We start from the raw sequence: 13,339 nt of genomic DNA, 5'->3' as shown, positions 1-13,339 counted from the left end.
AAGAAATTAGAAGTAATGCCCTGACAGTTAATACTTAAATTAGAAAAAACTAGATCCAAAATATTTCCACAACAGTTAGGTGTATTGTTAAACTGACCCATACCCATTAAATTAGTTAGATTTAAAAAACCCAAAGTGGCTTCTAAAAGATCTGAATTGCAATAATTGTTAATGTTGTAGTTAAATCTATCCACCCAAGAAATAAATGGTAAATTAAAATCACCAATAACTAAATAATTATCATTGGGGTAATTGTCATAAATTGAAAGCAACGTAGAACTGAGAGATCTTAAGAGATTAGGCAGATCTGACGAAGGAGGCAGGTAAGCGGCAACAATGTGAAGATCCACCTTACCCTCAAACGTCTCACACGACATTGAGAGCCATACACTTTCTACATTACCACACTGAACATTTTGAGTGATGAGAGCGTTGTAATTTCTTTTAATGCAGATTAATACGCCACCGCCTTTCCTATTGTGTTCTCTATCGCATCTAAAAACCTCGTAGCGAGAATCGCAAATTTCCGAGTCTAAGATTCCGTCGCATAACCAACTTTCTGTGATTATAATTAGATCATAATTGTTCAACAAAATGTTTCTGTGCAACTCCGGTAATTTAGTACGTAAACCACGAGCGTTTTGATAATAAATAATTATATCCTTATTTCTGGAAGCCATTGAAATAGAATGAAATAAACAAAATAACAAACGATCTTAATAAATGCAACTATATGATCAATTAAAACTTTAATTACAATAGAAACAAATAACTCGGTAATGTAAAACATATTGATTACTAACACGGCTTTTATTATAATATACGAGTAATAACTAATTAAAAATTCGCGACAAAGAAATGCAAGATCGTTACAAAAAATATTAAAAGTCTCGCGGGCAGTTCTAAAAAATGTCGTCAAGGTCAATGTCCATTGCGCACGAACAGAGTAAATCAGCGGAGAGAAACCTTTTAAAGATCGGAAGTAAACATGGTTATGCAAAATTATGGAGTTATGAATAATTGATAATTGATCGAACAACACTTTAATATTAAAAACTGGAGTCAAATTAGGTCGATAAGTTAAATATGTATGAGATTTATGATTAGTTTTTAAGTGTAAATATAAGTTTGGATTTGTATAAAACTGTGAATATGTGTAATAAGGGGTAAGTTTTAACTTGTAAATTGTAAACAAAAACAAATAGAAAATTTCTACAAATTGGTATGTAAAAGTATGTTTAAATCTATTAGATAAATAAATAAAATTATTATAATATGTATGATTAATTTTTATGTGTAAATATGAGAGTGGATTTGTGTTAAGTTGTGAATATGTGTTATATAGGGTAAGTTCTAAAATTAAAATTTTAAACATAAACAAACAGAAATTTTCTACAATTTGGAATAATGTACGCAAGAGAAACCGTGGGTGGAAACCTAGTTTAATGTTTAAATGTTAATTAGTTTGTATAATGATGTCATTAGCTTAAGTAATTAAATAATTAATAATTATCGATAAAATTAGCAATTATCAAAATCCTGACTAAATGTCATAAATTATGCGACAGTAACTCTTTTGTCTGTCTATCTCTTCTTCACGTCTCAAACACTGAACTGATTTGGATGAAATTTGATACAAGTATAGTTTGAGACCTCAGAAAGTAGGATAGTTTTTATCACGGAAAACCAACGGGAACAAGAACTATGCGGGATTTCCTTTAACTATGCGGGCAAAGCCGCGGGCGGAATGCTAGTTAAATATAAAATTATTATTAAATACGATATTTCAGACACTAGATATCATTGTATTTTTCTTTTAGACCTTACTGACTAGGTCATTAACCTCTGCATCAGATCTTACATAATACAAGATATCGCGTTCATTCTTGATACAAATTTTCTTTTATCCTTTATTTTCCTATATACCTTATAGGCTGTTATTATTAAAAGTATAAAAATTTAAGTTTATCAAAGTTTAAAATATGGTTTGATGGATGTCTCGATTGGAGAGATTGCTTTAGTCGTAGTTTGAACCAGTATCATAATATTACCTATCTCTGGTTTAAACGCAAACGTTACTTTTTCCCTGAAATCTCAATATCTTAAAATCATAAAAACTTGCCACATTGCTTTGTAGAGTTTGCCAAAGTATATTATTTAGCATAAACTAAGAATTTTTGAAGTGAAACTTATCAGGGTTGGAAAAAAATGTAGTGTAACATTTTTTCGTTACGCGCCATCTTTGATTCGACGTACTTCTGTAAAGTTGCATATAGTAAATTACTTTTAGAAAAATAAGGTCATAAAGAAGTTTCACTTCTTACGTGTGTACACTAGTACAACGCAAACATTTTTTTTGCATATATTCATTAAGACTAATAGGTAAAATACTTAAAAAGTTATAATTATTCATTGATAAAGAAAGTAAATTCAAGTTTTTATCAAAAGAACATTGCCTAATATTTACATCATTACATTACTAAAACTGGGACGGAATTATGTTGCGTGTATGTTTATATCTTTTTATTTACATACTACTTTTTCCTCTGATTCTACTCGCACTTAAGATTTTCATGCTGTGGCTAATTCACATGTGATTTCATCTCTATTTCATAAAAGTGTTGCTTCGTCAACAAAAGAAACAAAAGTTTCTCGAACCTTTCTTTGAGCTAAAATTAATTTCAAACGATTCAGTCTTTTGGACAGTGAGAGTTGATTAAAAAGTACACTATTAAATCAAATAAATATAGATGATCTATTGAAAACCATGCTTAATAATTCAAAACAAACTAAAAAAAAAACACATTTCCATCTACATGTTAATACTCTATAAACACTTCTAGTTGCACTTCCTAAAATAACAAACATTAAAGAACTAAAAAAAACAACAAAAAAGAAAAACGAATCATACCAACAAAAGGCAAGAAAAACTCCTTCCAAGAGCACCTCTTTTCTTCCACGTTTTCACACTTCGTAATTGTATAAACCATTTTAACAAGTTATTTTAACAAAAACAAAAAAACGACTGAACCTTCTTATTACTTATCACATACATTTAAATGTGTTACACAACACTGTGAAATAAACCGTATGTTTATTGAGTTAAGGCACATTTTATATCGTGAACTAATTTAAATATTTACTAAGTGTAATAAAAGATGAATAGATTTAAATTGTGAGTAATAAATGGAATAAACACACTGTACGTGAGAGGAGACTCGTCTGTTGACTGAGGAATGATTTTACATTGTGCCTCGTTTGCACTGATTAGCTACTGGCGCTAGTTGTTAAGATTATGCTGCGTTTACATTCAATCAATGAGACTGCTCATAGAAGCACTTTTAAACTATTACGTCGTTAAAAAAACTTATGAAAAAATAAATATATTTAACTCGTATACAGGTATAATTAATTGTTTAAAATGAAAGAGAATGGTGAATATTTTTTAAGCTATTGCGTAGCTTCTATCGCGGGCCTTAAGCGCGGGGACCGAATCCAGAAATTTAGTAACGAAAAACCTCACGCTCCCCACTCCGACGGGCGCGGAGGTGTGGCTTGAAGGCATAGCATGCAATAGCTTTACCGCGGCAGTCCCCGAGTGACACACGTCTTTTTTTATTTAGCTTTAAACGACCACCCTTTGGTCAAAAAGAATCTCTTCACCTCACGTTTCAGTGCAAAAGTCGTATAGATAGTCGTTGTTAAAATGTTCATTTTATTTTCATTATTTCTATAACAGTGTAACATACATAAAAAATCAAATAATATATGCTAGTAGACAATTAAGTACTTTTCTTATTTAGTAGTCAAATCCATTTAATCACAAACAAAAATCGCTGAGATAAAACTTTTATCAGTCTGAAAAAGATAAAACATATCTTTGATAAACATGCTTGCTGAAACAATACTTTAAAATTAAACGACAAAGAGTTTAAATTCGATTGTATATCCACAACAAAGAATTATCTTAGGAACTACCGAAACATTATTTCATAAAAAGTTAAATTCAAATTCAAAACAAATAATAGGCTTTGAAAAGCATTCTTAACATTATAATTTTATAACAATTATGAATAACTTTACAGGTTATTCATAATTTTCGTAGAAAAAATACAAAAAAAATGTTGTGTGGTTTTATGAAACCACGGTAAAAGTGAAACTGTTCGAACGGTTCCGAACACTGCTTTGTGTAGCGCATGTCGCGTGTCGGTCGGCTGCCGAGTAGGTATACCTACTCGGCGGCCGCGATACACGCGACATGCGCTACACATACCAAAAAGTTTGAGACGATGTAATAAAAGTTTCACTTTAATAAACACGTGCTAACTAGCGGTCCGCCTCGGCTTCGCCCGTGGTACATATTTACGTTTTCTCTCCATATGAACCATCCTCGTTCTTCAAGGAATATAACAAAAACAGTCGACAGAAGATTATTTGCAAAAACGATTTACCCATTGCAAAAAAGATTTTTCTCTTTTGAAATGAAAGGCAATAAGTTGATCTACCTTGACAATAATAACATTAATAACAATTGCTAATAAAATCTATTTTAATTTTTAATCAATTTAAATTTCCTTGCTGTTTCTTGAGAATTACAATTATATTATAATGAGGTGAAACACGAAGTCATAATAATTATTAGTTTTTTAGAAAAAATATTACCTTTTCTTATGTTCCTATCTGTTAATGTAATACTGAAAATATGTTTGTACATAAATTACCTACAGTACTCCAAAATTAATAATCCGGATGCAAATCTTTGCTAATTGCCTTATTTCCAAAAACACCCGAATCATTGAATCGTAAGAGCACTAAACAATGTACTTGCATTTTACACCTTGTTAAAAAGAAATAAAAGTCAATTCACAGTCATACACAATCGAAAACAACCCGGGCGGTAGCCTGTCAGTCAAAAATCTCAAAAATCCGTCAGTCGTCTTTATATATTGGTGGTGACCGCACGTGTTCTCTCTGTGTAGAATTATATAGAGCTGCTGTTAAGTACCTTTCTTGGTTTTGTTTTTAAAGTAAAATATTTACTCGATCATGTAAACACAGCATAAAAGTTTCGTATAATGTTTTTATTCGGTCAATCTCCATTGATACAGAATTTTAGGAAGTGTTAGGGACCACTTTTCAATTAAATCTGTCCGTTTAAAGTGGGTCAAAATCGAGTCTTAATGAGTCGTTTTATTCAAACATATTTTATTTAAAGGTAATATTACCAGCTACTATTATTTTAATATTAGCTTCAATTCTTTAACTAATAACAGCTATATCTAGGCGATATCATATTAAATAGTTGAATAATTGATTATGTGTGTTTATAAAGCTCCCACTACACGATCAAGTAAGCACGATAGTGTATTATCGCTTTAACAGCTTTAATTCTTAGCCGGATGTCCCTATCTGTTCTCATTTGTTACGCTCACCTTGACGACAAATGCAACGATTACCTTAATTTATTTGTTTGTTTCTGGAACTATGTACTATGTTTCTTTATAGGGCACTTTGGCTAGTAGAGATAATTTAATAAATAGCGCGTGTGTTCCGATCATACGTGTCAGAAGTGAAACTTCTTTGTGCAAGGTTCAAAAATATCATAATCGTCGCCTTCCTCCATGACGTGACGCGATTGAATTTTACTCTCACTGCGCGTACAAAAGTTTTACTTCAAAACACAACCAGCATAACGATTTTTTCACGCTTATTTCACTCTGACAATCAAAAGATAGTCTTAACTACTTTGTGATAATATACATTGTTAAAAAAACTAATAAGTAATAAAAATTATCATAACTTTCATACAAATTGTACCTTACTTTAAAATAAAATATGCTTAAAAATATTTTTTGTGCAAAGCAAAGCACTATGACAATAAAAGGATAATCTAATACTTAGTTATAATATTATACCTACGTTGTTAAAATATAACTAATTGTCCCTAAAAACTTTTTAAATATGCTTATCCATACTAATATTATAAATGCGAAAGTAACTCTGTCTGTCTGTCTGTTACTCAATCACGCCTAAACTACTGAACCAATTTGCATGAAATTTGGTATGGAGATATTTTGATACCCGAGAAAGGACATAGGCTACCTTTTATTGCGAAATATGTACCACGGGCGAAGCCGGGGCGGACCTCTAGTAATCCTATAAAAAGCTGATATAATTACCATCTACCCACATTACATTAGTAAGGGGTTCAGTCTCAATTTTTAATGAGTCAATTAATCTAAAAATAATTAAAGTTCCAACTAATAGCAGAATAATTATCTAAGGAGCGGGTTCAAGTTAAGAATCTGCTAAATTAGCCGAACTTGTAGCTATACATAATTGAAAAACTTTTCCGTGCAATCTATGAACTCAATACGCACTACCACTTCTTTATAGAGCTTTTCCCGCGGCTTCGCCCGCGTTTCAAAAGCCCGCATAGTTCCCGATCTCGTTGGATTTCTGGGATAAAATAAAACCTATCGTATGTATGTCTTAATCCAACTTATATGTGTGCTAAATTTCATTGTAATCGGTTCAGTACTATTTGCGTGAAAGATTAACAAACATACATACACATACACATACATCAATCCTCACAAACTTTCGCATTTATTATATTAGTAGGATAGGATAATAATTATAGGCCAGAGTACTTTGTGAAGTATGGGGCAGATACAACTGCTTTTTTCTAGTTCACTGATCGATTTTCTCTTCTATAAGAAAAAACATTCTACACAATAACAAATCCATACTAATATTATAAATGCGAAAGTAACTCTGTCTGCCTGTCTGTTACTCAATCACGCCTGCACTACTGAACCAATTTGCATGAAATTTGGTATAGATATATTTTGATACCCGAGAAAGGACATAGGATAGGTTTTATCCCGGAAATCCTACGGGAACGGGTTTTTCTCTGAAAACGCGGGCGAAGCCGCGGGCGGAAAGCTAGTACAATATAAAACAATTAGTTAATCGACCGATGCCGTGACGGGAAAGGTTATATAATGGAAATAGGGATTCGAAAAGGTGTTATAAACTAAATAGAGATTATTATTTTTATATCTGTAAAATATTACACAATATACTATTAATGTGAAGATACATTATTATTTGTATTACAATATAGATTTATTTATATTATAATAGGTACTAGCTTACCGCCTGCAGCTTCGCCCGCTTTGTCTAAAACCTAATAAATTATATACTAAAACCTTCCTCTTGAATCACTCTATCTATTTAAATAAAACCGCATCAAAATCCGTTGCGTAGTTTTAAAGATTTAAGCATACAAAGGGACATAGGGACAGAGAAAGCGACTTTGTTTTATATACTATGTAGTGATGAAGTTAATAATAGTGCATATCAAATTATTATGAGTTATAAAGCCTTCTACATAGATATCTTCTTTATATATAAAAATGAATCGCAAAATGTGTTGGTAAGCGCATAACTCGAGAACGGCTGAACCGATTTCGATAATTATTTTTTTATTATATTCCTTGAAGTACGAGGATGGTTTTTATGAAGAGAAAACGTAAATATGTACCACGGGCGAAGCCGGGGCGGACCGCTAGTTACAAATAAATTAAAAATTTTCCATGTCTAATTTAACATAAATCTATGGATCTAAATAAACAGAATATGCAAGCGGTTTGAGAATATTCAATTTGCATTTTTAATAAATCGTAGTTCATGCAACGAGGAGCGGTTGAATATTATTATGTTTAACCGACTTGCAAAATGGGGTTTCATGTATATTTATTTTTAAATGCCTAACACGAAATAGAGACATAATTAGATTGTTAAGCTTTTAGATAGAAATTAAGTAAATTCTCTCTTATTTTACTTGACAAAATTATTTAACGTAACTCTCAAGTTGTTATAATTTTCAAAATATCTTAAATTAAATCTAAATTCTTATGTTTCTAGGGTATGTAATTGATTTCGTATATTTTAAGGACAGTATAAACCAACTATTATCTCTTCACTTGGAGTTAGAAAATATGCATTTTAAAAATCGATAAAGTCGAATTCTTCACCCTAAAGCTTGTCACCCTAAAGCTTTTAAGAATATTTCGTTTAAAAGCTTTCGAAATAAATTAATTCACACACAAAAAGCAGACATAAAAATGAAAACTTTTACACATATTATAATTTTTCTTGTGTATAAATTTAAACTGCGCTGTTACCAAATAATTATTACCATTTATTAAAGTAGGTTAAACAGATTATCTACATTCTAGTAAACCTCAAAAAGCCTCCATTAGAAACTTTAAAATATAACATTAAATTCGCTACACAGGGTGTTTCAAAAACTTCAAGTTAAATTATATTATTTCGTGCACTAGAGAATTTTCAAACATTTTACAGTTCGTGTAAAATATTTTTGAAATACGCTCTCCATTTCAATTGTATGCTGTAGTTAAGAGAATTTTATTGTAATGGTATTTAAGTGGATTTTAAAATAAATTCTGAAGAATTGAAAATGTAGATGATAAGAAAATATTGAAAATGTTGCTGAGACAGCAAATTATATTTAATTAACTAGGTTTGCCCCGCGGTTGTACGCGCATTGCTCCGCTCGTATTGGTTTAAGCGTGATGATATATTATAGCCTTCCTCTAGTTAATGGTGAAATAATATTCCAAATAGGACCGTGGTTCTTGAAATTAGCGCGTTCAAGCAAACAAACAAGCAAATTTTTCAGCTTTATAATATGTATTAGTAATTAGTATGAATAATTTCGACTAAAGAATGTTTATTGATTATTCTAACCGTGCATTTACATCACAACGAGCGAATGCTCATTCTAAATCCACTATGTCAAATTATTGTAGTGTAAACAGGCGAAGAGCATTATTTCGTTGTTCTAGTGCGTTAAAAATATTCTATGCAATGTTCTTTTAATGAACAACACTGAATACGAGTTTTCGTTTACACAAGATCACGAAACATTGGGGCCTTCAAGAAAAGAGCTTATTTTTCCATAAAAGGCCGGCAAAGCACCTGTAACACTGAAGTGTTACAAGTGTTTATGGGCGGTGGTGACCACTTAACATCAGGTGGCTCACCTGTTCCTTTGCTTGCTCTGATATAAAAAAAATAAAAAAAACAATGCTCTTGCTCAAGGTCTAGCTCTATGTTCGTTTGATGTAAATGCAAAAAGGTAGTAATTACATGTATTTACTCTATGTCTTATTTAAATTAAACTGTTACCACTTTCGTTGGTGATACGAGATCCTCAATAAAAAAGCTACCAAATATCTCGGTCTTTCAGGATATACAATATGCCCCATTTGCTTGCAAAAAATGAGGAAGAGTCAAACGGACTCGTCTTATACCCAAAGGAATGTAGAATAATAATGCAGTATTGAAATGCAAGCTAAAATATTTATGTATGCAACAAGACGTTGAAATCAACTGTGAATTATAATTTCTACATATAATAGCATAAAAATTTGTTCAAATAAACAATATTATCATGTAAAATATGATTCTTTTCTCTGAAATGTATATGTTTTTTTATAAAGTTATAAAAAAAACTAAAAACACGCTTACACTCAAGAAACTATTGTATTGTTACCGGTGTTTGATAAGTTAAGTTTTAATTAAATCAGTCAGTTCAAAATCGAGTCATATACCTGAACGAGTACCTATGACTCGATTTTGGTGATCACAATATATATTATAAATGAAGCTAATAATATATTATAAATGAAGCTAATAAAGGCGTGTTAAGTTATTAATATTATTTTTTATTAAGCTATTGCATAGCTTCTATCGCGGGCCTTGAGCGCGGGGACCGAATCCAGAAATTTAGTAACGAAAAACCTCACGCTCCCCTCTCCGACGGGCGCGGAGGTGTGGCTTGAAGACATAGCATGCAATAGCATTACCGCGGCAGTCCCTGAGTGCCACACGTCTTTTTTCAGTCTGCGTCAAGTGAAAGTAAATAGTAATTTTACACTAAGCTAATTTATTTATTTTTCTCATTAGATAAAGAAACAACACCTTGTATAATTATCTAAAAATGTAACATCCTATATATTCATTAATTTCGTGAGTGTTACTTTATGACAGCTATTTATGACAATGTTTCTATGGCCAATAAATATTCCGCGAAGTTAATCGTCTTGTAATAAACCTGAATCATTAATTCATTAATTTATGGTCGAATTATTGCCATAAAATAGCGCCTTGGCCTTTCTACACTAATTTTGACTAGTAATTTTACATCAATAATAAAATATAAAATTAATCGATTCAAAATTGAAGAATTATTATTTTATTTTGAACTTCGATACTTAGAGTTAAATTATTTGACCTATTTCAGCCTGTGACTTTGCTCGTGTGGTGGGATACCGTTACAGATGATATGTGTAATTTTTATGTATAATTTCATCATAATTGTATTGATTTTAAAATACCATACCATCATTACTTTAAAATAAATTACAAAGATGAGAAGCAAGGCCTGTATGTTCAACCGATTAACAGTATTCTTTTTATATAAGAACAAAAGTAAGTAGGCGACACTCACACAAACACAAAGTAGTGTACATATATACATAATACTTATGTGTTGTTACACAAACGAATTTAGTAGGTACATTTCAGGAATTAATTACAATTAAATCACAATTGTGCGATAAACAGTTTGAAATTCACAAACTTGGTACATCCGAACCATAAAGTTGTTCTGGCTTTGACAATTTTATGGTCCATATAACGTTTTTATTTCAACAATAAAAGTAGCGGTTTTGCGGTTTAAACGTCTAGTTTTTATTGCTTAATTTGAGGGTATCTCTTGAATGCCATTAGCCGAATGCTTTTAAGGTTGTATTTGATTTTTTTCTGGTTGTGTGATTTAGAAACATACCAAATTTACATATTGGCTTAAACATGGCTTAAATACGATAAGGTAATAATAAAAGTTCTGTCTTTTCATATTTCTTAAGTTTGTAATGTATGGTAATCAATAAAACCAAATGTGCATATGCTTGGGTAAATTTTGTGTTATACGTAATAATATAAAAAAAAATTATATATGTCTTTCTATAAGGGACAATTATCGCCTAAGTATCAATAGAGAGAATAATTAATCATCACTACATAGTATAAAACAAAGTCGCTTTCTCTGTCCCTATGTCCCTATATCCCTATGTCCCTTTGTACGCTTAAATCTTTGAAACTACGCAACGGATTTTGATGCAGTTTTTTTTAATAGATAGAGTGATTCAGAAGAAGGTTTATATATATAATAACATCCATTAAATAGTGGATAAGTACTGTTATTTTTGAGGTTTCTGATGTGATGTCGTAAAAAATTACATTTTTTACGCTTACATTGCAAACGCAGGCTGAACCCTACGAGTTTTATCAAAATAATGTACTGAGTATTATACACATTGAAAAGGTCTACAGAAAAGTCCGCGATGGTATATGTCTATCTCTTATACCCACAATAACTTTTTTTGTCATTTACTTTTTACGACAAATAATGGCTAATTTTCGAAGCGATTTTAACCAATACAGCATTAATCCTTAACCAATTAAATACCTTGAATACATTGTTCATTTAATATAGATCTATATGGCCCTTTACACCGTATGATTTAAGTGAATATTTTCGAAGATATTACAGATTTAAAAATTGCGGGACGTAGTGTTTGCGGCGGTACCGGCCGGCCGCCCGGCTATATATTTTATACCCGTGCGAAGCCGGAGCGGGCCGCTATGTTTTTATATACAACGTTCACAGTTTTTATGTAGTGTATTTAGTATAAGCATTGCACCCGTGCGAAGCCGGGGCGGGTCGCTAGTAAATAATAATAATTAAGTAAGATTGCAAGAAGGAACCAATTCATTACAACACACAACAATAATATCATATTATATCCTAAAAAGTATTAAAAACATAAATTAAGAGAAGATAACAAAGAATATTAGAAATTATAAACTGATTACTGATCGTATTTGGTTTTAATTTGATTCACAACCTCGAGCGTCTTCAGTTCAGAAATTTGAATACAATCATGAATCAGCGTTGGAAATTCACCTCTTTCATCGTTTAACTTTCAATCTGGAGCCAATTAATCTAGTTCTAGAGAATTCATAATTAAACAGAGAGTCTATATTATAATATTTTATCAGATAATGCAATCATTGTCTTGCATTTTATGTATTGTTTGGGCCGAAAGTCTGTTTTCTTGATAAAAGCAAATTGACACTTAATAAATTTTTAAAGTAAACAAAAAATTCGATCACAAGGCGGTATTCGAACCCGCTTCATTGTCACCTTAGCCTTGCCATGCCTATGCCTCTTCGCCACCCGTGATCCCGCCTAAACAATCGAATAAAAAAATAAATCACGAGGCAGTATTCGAACCCGCATCTTCCACCTTGCCGGGGCGACGCCTCGCCCCTCGGCCACTAGTGATCCAGAGCAATACAATTTCTTCTACGTTAAAGCGTTTTCTTACAATTACCATACTTCTTTGTATTTTTAAAAAATAAAAAATATCAAATTTTCATAGACTTTACTGAAAAGGTAAAAATATATAATACTAGCTTTCCGCCCGCGGCTTCGCCCGCGTTTTCAAAGAAAAACCTGTTCCCGTAGGATTTCCGGGATAAAATCTATCCTATGTCCTTTCTCGGGTATCAAAATATCCCTATACCAAATTTCATGCAAATTGGTTCAGTAGTTAAGGCGTGATTGAGTAACAGACAGACAGACAGAGTTACTTTCGCATTTATAATATTAGTATGGATAGTAAAAATGATTGCAAGACAGTGATGTTAATAAGTTGAATAATTTATTATTTTGATAATCAGATTTCTCGAGACGAGATTGGTAAGAAAAGTTAATTACCTATCATTTATTTCGATTAAAGTTTTAAATTACTCTAGTGACATGCGCCTATTTATTATACTAGCTGTGTCTCGCGGTTTCACCTGCAACTCGTTGGCAAAAGCAAGTAAGTATTTCTTCTCAATTCGACTAGGTACATTTTTTGCCTTCGTTACCTCAGAACCTGAACCGATGTAGTTCCGTTTAAATTTTATTTAGTTCTGGCAATATAGGCGGTGTTTAGTTTTTTTGTTAAAAACTAAAATAATTATTCAGTTTCTTAACCGTGAAAGAGTAACAAACATACACACATCCATACCCACAAACTTTCGCATTTATAATATTAGTAGAGCAAGTATTTTTCAATCGAAATTCAACTAAAGTATCGTCGTCACTAAATTGTAGGACCCTTCGAAAGGGATATCCTCAATTTATATTATAGGTACTTTATTAATAAAATGATACGAGTTAAGTAATAAGTTT

The 13,339-nt window shown here is 31.6% G+C and overlaps 1 protein-coding gene across 1 annotated transcript in view; it reads right to left on the bottom strand.

The window, feature by feature from the left end:
* LOC149897454 (facilitated trehalose transporter Tret1-like) overlaps positions 1-3,229 on the bottom strand; it is a 32,435-nt gene extending 29,206 nt beyond the window's left edge. The window contains exon 1 of the mRNA XM_090116459.1: positions 2,912-3,229. Within this exon, the coding sequence (XP_089972585.1) occupies positions 2,912-2,990 (79 nt within the window). The 5' untranslated portion in view covers positions 2,991-3,229. The remainder of the gene's footprint in view (positions 1-2,911) is intronic.
* Between the last annotated feature and the right edge of the window lie 10,110 nt (positions 3,230-13,339).

This window comes from Colias eurytheme, chromosome 25 (genome assembly GCF_061535395.1).
Source record: "Colias eurytheme isolate Ceu_HAF_F1 chromosome 25, ilColEury1 Martin Lab GWU primary, whole genome shotgun sequence".
NCBI lineage: Eukaryota > Metazoa > Arthropoda > Insecta > Lepidoptera > Pieridae > Colias > Colias eurytheme.
Note: the sequence above shows the minus strand (reverse complement) of the source record. Positions and strands in the feature narration are given on the sequence as shown.